Source organism: Alligator sinensis, unplaced genomic scaffold (genome assembly GCF_000455745.1).
Source record: "Alligator sinensis unplaced genomic scaffold, ASM45574v1 scaffold626_1, whole genome shotgun sequence".
NCBI lineage: Eukaryota > Metazoa > Chordata > Crocodylia > Alligatoridae > Alligator > Alligator sinensis.
This window is the reverse complement of record NW_005842548.1, coordinates 406,741-414,571: the sequence shown is the minus strand read 5'-3', so window position 1 is coordinate 414,571 and position 7,831 is coordinate 406,741. Positions and strand designations below refer to the sequence as shown.

General features: G+C 42.2%; 1 protein-coding gene across 1 annotated transcript in view; it reads right to left on the bottom strand.

The window, feature by feature from the left end:
* Window positions 1-266: 266 nt before the first annotated feature.
* Window positions 267-7,831, bottom strand: part of LOC102368462 (vascular endothelial growth factor receptor kdr-like) — a 174,774-nt gene continuing 167,209 nt past the window's right edge. The window contains exon 31 of the mRNA XM_025213792.1: window positions 267-5,533. Within this exon, the coding sequence (XP_025069577.1) occupies window positions 5,323-5,533 (211 nt within the window). The 3' untranslated portion in view covers window positions 267-5,322. The remainder of the gene's footprint in view (window positions 5,534-7,831) is intronic.

Genomic DNA, 7,831 nt, shown 5'->3' with positions numbered 1-7,831 from the left:
TGATCAAGTCAGATCTATGGATATACACCAGCATAACCAGACTGGCATTTTCTTACCCGTATGAGCTCTTTAAGTGAATGCAGTGGATAGGCATTTTCATGCTGCCACAATGTGAAAAGTTTATGTCCCAAGCTTTGAAAGCCACAAATCAATTAATATAAATTCCACTCCCTGTAGAGTCTCTCAACACTGTCACATTTTTATTTATATCCTTCTCCAAGGACAACTCCACACAAGACAACAGATGACACACAGCAGCCCTGGGCTGTATAAATATAGAATCTTTTTATTTTTTGGTTAATAGATACAATACAAATTTTGACTACATAAGAAAGCAGAGTTTTCAGTGCATACATTCTTCAGACAAACAGGGCCTGGGCACACATACATTCCTTGGTGATTCGAGTAATACATGGCACTTATTTAGTTTATTGTCCATAATTGCACAGTTATTGGGCTTTCCCAGCTTTTATTAATGACTTGGACAGCTCAAGGTCTAAGGAAAGACTGAATGAGGGATAACAATGGAGCCAGCACTTATGAAATAGGACTATCCAGCAGGACAATGGGACTCTGCTCACTGCATTTTACATCAGTCTTCCTATAAGCACGGCCTGTATAGACTTGGCTTGGGGTCCCAAACAGACATTTGTAGCAAACAGGCCAGAACTGAGGCAACGCACTTCTAGAGTCTGATACTTTTGTGTTAGACTCAGTTCCTGAAGGCCACACTTGATTTTTAATGAGTCCTTACTCAGTTATTACTCCACTGAATGACAAAGATCTTGCCTGAATCAAGATCAAAGTAAAAACTGAAAAAGGACCCCAGATTTAGCCATTATTTCAAGGGAAATACATGCCTCCCCATGTGTATTTTCCCTCCTGTTTATTCATAGACAAAAGACCCGTGTTTGAGCTCAGAATCTCATTTTGCAAAGGCCCAGTGCCTCGTGTCTTGCTAGGAACCGTTTGCTAGACATTTCACTCCCTGTAATCATCCAGATGAGGCTTGGGAGCTAGAAAACATCAATCCAAGCTTCCACGTTGGTAACTGCATTAAAGGCAGATAAAGTTTGGCTGCGTGGTTGCAGGTTTAAATGCCAGCTTCCCCTCTGCCACGAGGCAGGAAGTGCCAAGGCCTTCCACAGTCTTCCACACAGCTCCCATGGGAGCAGCAGGACAGAGTTGTTCTCAAACTAAAGATGACATCTGTGGAGTCTGGATCCATATTGAGATTCAAATCTAAATGTCTCAAAAGCTACTGGGGGTTCAGATTTTATTTCCCATGTTTGGGCCCACTCTAGAGAAAGACCTTAGGACATGAGATTTCCACTTCAATCTGATCCTCCTCATTGCCTGTGGTGGGCTGGGGGTTGGGAGCAGACCTAAGATCTCACTTGATGCCCCACTTCAGACTAAGAGCAAGCAAAAGGGCCAGGGAACAATCACATTGGCTGAGTGAAGGCATGGAGACGGATGGGATTCAGGGACAAATCCATTGCACTTTGGTGTACTGGATACTGAATACGTAAACTCCCTGAAAAGAAGGAAGCATATGTTGTTCACAGAGGAGATGCAGTGAGATTTCTAGGTAGTACAGCATGAAGGGACTTTTTTCAAGGAAGGGAAAATTCAAGGTGGAAAAGGCCTATTTAAATCCTGTTTAAATGGTCTGCTTAATTCCCAGCAAGGTCAAGGTATAGAGGAAGCGACTGAGTGAAAATGGTTCTCCACTTGACCTTAGCCAGAAGTCTTTGGGAGGGTCCACGAAGGGAGGCAGTGACAGGAACCTTCCATGTTCACAGGTAAATGGAGAGTGAGGAAAAGGGATGGGGGCAAGGAAACATTAGGGTCAAGAAACTCCATCTGGAAAACTGTACTGAGGTAGGTGTGGAAGCGGCATGCCCCTGACCTCTGATCTGACTCCAGCGGTCGTCAGGGGAAAAGATGATCCTTGCCCCTGAGAGCTCCGAGCCCCTTTGCCCTCAAATTGCAGAGTTGCAAGAGAAAAAGAGAAGGGGAAAGCACCACGTAAAATAGCCAATGTAATAGAGCTGAATCAGATTGGCAAGGCAGGTGGCTGGCTGCCCTCTGGAGTCAAACAGGAATCCCTGAGAAATCTGAAAAATATCAAACATTACATCACTTCACAATTTGGCCCCCTCTCTTCTTCCAGCCAGTAGGTCAGCCTTGAGTTAGAAGAAAGCCAGTGAAAATCTCTCCTCTTTACCTGGAGCTGCATGGCTGCCACCTCAAGGAATGCAACAAGCCCACTGGATTCCTCCTGAAGGAATCCAGCCCCTGTTTTCCAACTGAAGCTAAATAACAAAAGGCATAAACAAGAGTCCAAAATGCAAACAGCCAAAAGGAGAGTCTCTATGAAATGGGGCTAGGAAGGTGCTTTAAAAGGGAAGCCTGTCCTGCAAGCATTAGTGAAATGTTTAGTAAAGATGCTTAACTCTGTTACATCAGGGAATCTCCTTTTCTCTTTTGGCTAAGACCTTCCGTACATTACCATATAAATGAATCGCTATATTTGCCTCTAGTGGGTAAACTATATACACCAATGTAAGGACAGAACAATAATTAAATAAAGGGGGGATGAGGAAAGGACGAACAAAATATTAGTAAATAAAATACAAGACACATATGTTCAATAATACTTTTCAGGCAATGTTTTTGCTGGGTGCATTTACCAACAAGGGGAAATAATTTCCCCATGCAAAAATTGGAAACACGTCTGTGTGAACATGTCATTTGCAGCTTTTTGGAAGCAGTTTCTAAATGCTGTGGGGCTGGCAGGATTAAACCAAAACCTTCCACCCACTGCCAGAGATGAATGGGTCACTGAGGAACTGATCATTGGCATCCTAGGCATGGCAAGCCCTAGAAAGCTCCTGACTCCGGGACTACAAAGAGACCCTCCATTTTAACAGGCCTGTCGGTGGAACCAGTGATTAAACGGGGGTTCCCCAGCGCATGGGCTTGTACTTCCGTGTTGTTAGACAACTTCATGTGACGCAAGAGCGGCCCTGAGGGATGTTGGCCAACAGCCATAAAGAGACTCTACGTGCACAGTTTCCTTAAATAAAAGTGCCCCTTGGGTTCCACTTAGGTAACACTCTCCCGGTGCCTTTAGTTTCAGATAAGGCCCTGCAAATTGTGTTCTTAAGAAAAAGGAAAGGGAAAATATGTTGAGCTTTCTTGGAAGCAGCTAATTAGCACAGCAGTGTTTCCAATTTTCTTTTAAAAATGGAGAGTACATTTATATACTTGCAGCTGTTATTTTTTTTTCCTGATGCTTCCTTATATTTAGATTTCACAAGCAAAAGTTTCTACACACTATAATTTCTCACAAGCTACAGAGCAAGGCACAACATCAAACCACCTCACATCAACACCATTAATGCTAGAGCTAGCCAAATTATTTATGGGCACATTTTTTTTCCATTTGTCTTGAGAATAAATAATTTGTAAGCCAAGTATTTTATTATTCAAATGGACCTATGGATAGTTAATTTAATATTCACCGAACAACTGATCTAACAAGCAACAGAAAGCTCTGTAGATACATTTTTCCTCACCAATTTTCTCTCATTATTTGACCAGCTCTAGTTAATGCATAGCAACTAAAATACAAAGAAGTGCAAAAATGACCATAAAGCAACTACAGAGCACAACTCTCTGGCAGGTCTGCTACAAACAAGGGGATTGTGAGTTACTGCATATCTCTTATCTTTTATTTTTATATAGATTCACTCTGAAGCTAAAGAGAACCAGGACCTCAGTTCCCAAGAACCCCATTTTCAGATGCTTTGCCATTCACAGTTAACGTGGTGCTGGGCCTGTCATTTCCCCTGTGATAATACCTGAGGCTTCTTTCCTATTTATTTCGATGTAATCAGTTCTGCCTAAGCATTTGTAATGTTATGAGACAGTCTGGGTTGTTTTTATAATGTAGAATAAGTTAGGGGGAGATGACCATATTGTTTGCCAAGTTTTGTTTTTTTTAAATTTCCTTTGGCTTATGTTCATTGAAAAAAACTCTCTCCCTCTGAAGAAGTCAAAACCTAGTGTCAAACCTGTGGGAAGGGAAGTGGCTGTATAGGTTCTCCCACAAAGAGAACGTGCACAAAGATCCCCTGCACAGAGTTATAATTTTAAAAGGTTACAGGCTTGACTGTCAATGAGCATCTCCCTCAGCCACGCTTTAGATTTGACATCCTAGATGTTTCATCCCTTCCTCAATTTCTAACGTCAGCTGAGATTACTTCACAGTACATTCAAATGGCAAGGATTATTTTTGTGCTTGTGAGGCTGCTGCAAGAAGGACATGGGTATACGTGCTCGCAAACCTACAAACCCTGCTGCACACACGTCTGGTGGAGGGGGGCGGGGGAAGAGGGGGAGCTCTCTTTCAAATGTTAGCTCTGCAGATCTGTGATCCAGTCGGCTCTGACGATTAGACTTCTAAGAGCTCTGACTGGCACGCGCAGAGTTTGGGTGCAGGGGGCATTGTATGCCACACTGATGTTTACCTTGGCAAGGGGGTCAGACTGTTCCCTAGGTGCACACTGAAGTATCACAGTTTGGTACAGGCTGGCATCCCAGAGATCAAACTGTGCTTGGCATCAGCCATGGACTCCGGAGGGAGTGCTTCCTTTTAGAGACATTGGTATTCAGAAGGTAAACAGAAACATGATGTCACAGCACGTACACAATATTAGATTACCAGCTTTAAGCAAAACATGTGTGGCTATTTCAAATGCATTTGGGGAGGGACAATAAAATCCCTATCACTTTTTAAAACAATAATCTTGAATTTTACATTTGTTCCCCAAATCCACATCAAAGTTTGTAGCAGCCGTTCTTTAGCGATCCCCCAACAACACCTATTGTGTAATCCTTGCAGGGCACAGGCATGGCTGATTCAACATTATATTCAACTTTGCTCTCCTCAGTGGTTCATATGGAATGAGCAGAATGCTCCTGAACTAACGTGCATATCTGCATTTGCCACTGAGAAATCCTGGGAGGAGCGGAAGGAGCAGGGGCCACAGCTTTTTTTTTTCTTTTAGTATGTAGAATGTTAATTGACTGGCTAAACTGAAATATGCCTTTAAGGTAGTGCTGTAACTGCTTTTAAAGTGTTTCATTCACAAAGGGATGCATCAAAAAGGGACATATCAACCTATGTGCTGAGAGATTTCCCTTCTCCCCTTTAACTCTGGTCCCTTTAAACAACCTGTACAAGTGTGGAAGAACGTTAGAATCCAGCATTGTAGAAAGAGGCGCAACAGGACCTGGCTTGGACTGGACTCGTTACACTGGAGGGGTGGAGTAGTGGATGACGGAGTTGTAATCTGGTGGTGGACTGTGACATTCCAGGTTTGGATCCATTGGCAGAAGAACTGAGTCTTCCAGTGTGAAATCCAAGGCGTCCTCTTCGACCTGCACTGTTGGCTGGTATTTCACAGCTTCACGCTCGTGCTCAGATAGAATGGACTCTTTGCTCTTGCTGACAGCTCTCCGCCTGTTTGAACACAAAGGCAAACGATACAAGATATAGACACTTTCCTTATAGGATTTTGCCCTTATCTTTCATTAGCTTCATGTTGGTCATTCTCTAATCTCCAAGGTACATTACACCTATTAATGAATACAACTTCAGAGTATCCCTGTATGGTAGGTAACATTTTACAGATGGGGTGCTGAAAAGATGAGTTAGTGAGATACCCAAAGGTGCTAAGGAATGAGTCTAAAGATAAAACCCAGAGGAGACCTGATGCTCTGTCTTTTTTGCCTGACCACCCTTAAGTGCACTGAATGTATCCTAGCTACAAATGCTCCTGTCACGTACAGATGATGATATTCCTTCTCCTTGTTCTGACACCAGCTCAGTGTGATCTGACTTTTTCTGAAATCAGAACCATGGGCTATGATTTTTCTGTATGTGCAGTAAAAGATGGGATTAATGAATAATCTATGATGGACTTCAATTTGGAACTATATGGGAAGTAAGAGTGCACCTTGTATACACTGTAGGGCAAATTTCTCTTGTTTACTACATTATTGAGCAGTCTGTCAGCTAAGAGTTGAGAAGTCTGTCAGGTAAGCCTTCTTTTACTGTAGGGGCTCATGGAGAGAAGAGGCACTGTTACCCCATAGCACCCCTGTTGGGTAAAGCAGACATGCAGAATCCTAAGGGAGTGTGGGTCTCCTCTTGTTAGGTACATTCACAAGGTGGTCTTGAAAAGAAGTTCACCTGTTTACAAGCAAGGTAGCTATATTGTTGTAGACTACCCTGAAACAACCCCCTACTTGAGGAATTCAAAGTGTTTTTGCAAAAGAGTTTTAGTTGATATGGAAATGGTTTTGATAAGAAATCAGACCTTGATGGTGGCTCTCTGAACTTCTCTACCAGGTTTAGCACTTTTTAACCAGCATCTTTTTGCAATAATCCATAATTTCAGTCTGACTCAATGATATTGCTCTAATAGCTCTAGAAGTCTACCAGGGCATATTTAAGGAATATATTTGCTGTGGCAATGTATTGGCTTGTATCTTTGTGCACTGCCACATAGTCATGCCCCTATGTCATTGTCTATAGTGTGATGAGTTGGTGTGTGCTAAATTATATTTTGCATGTCTTAATCTATTAAGGCACTTCTTTAATCCCGATATTTTGAGGCAAATTCTACCACAATACAGACAGGTACAATTCCTACCAAGTTTGGGAGATACACCATTTTCACACCATGGCTGATTTTCAATTCACTGTAGTGGTCACTGTAATATTGGTACCTCCTGCTCATCCCTGGACTGAGAAAATGACTCCAGGATTCCTGCCTGGTGACGGAGGTAGCTAACTATTAGGCTGCCTCTTGCATCTCTGAAATGAACTCCAATCCACAGCCACATATGTAAACTCCACTGTGTTGGCCCTGTAAATCCAGACTGGAGTTGAACCCAATCTCTTGTTTGGCAGTTCAGGTCACTAATTGCTAGGTTGCCTCTTAAGACTAAAATAAACTACAATCTTGAGAGTTCCAGCACAGTGGTAAACTTTTAATGTCAAAATCTAAATTATTTTCTTTTTCCCTGGTCCAGAGAAAAATACCAGTGGGAGTTGCCTCTAAATACCACACAGTTGGCAGCTGACCCTGTATCCCCACTCCCTCCATGGTCTTTAGATAAATTTTACATCTGACAGAAGCAACAGAGCCACCTTTCTGCCTCACTGTTTGTTTACGTATTTCTCCTTTTATTACCCACTCCTGTTGACACTTGTCAGCTGACTCCATGGATGCTCTGGCTTTTAATTTGCCAGGTATTAAAGTTGTCAATGGAGACTGGGAGAAGCACAAAAGTATCTGTGTAACTTGGCCCCCAGCCTGTGTGTCTTAGAGTTCTGGATAAAAGAAATGTTATTAGGGTTTAGGGAGGCCACACAATGAGAAATGTTCAGACCCTTGTCGGCTCCCAGAAAATGTTTTCGTTACATTTTTGTCCCGTCTAGGTCAGGAGATTGGATCTGGGAATGACTCTGTCCATCACCTAAATCACACCAATGTTTGAAGAGATTCTAAAACAGTGACATTTTATATTTGCTCCAAAGGCAGAGAGATGATGAGGTAGGTCAGAAGCAAGCTGTGTGATTAACCATGTATAGCAGACTGAAATACAATTAACTTTTGAAAAAATACCTTTAATCCAAAATGCATTTCCAAAATTAAAACAATCTTAGGTTCTTTGTATTTTTACCTTTTTAATGTTCTGTCTTTACTGATGCTTCATTCTACCCATTTTTTTTTTTTGTTTTTTGTTTTTT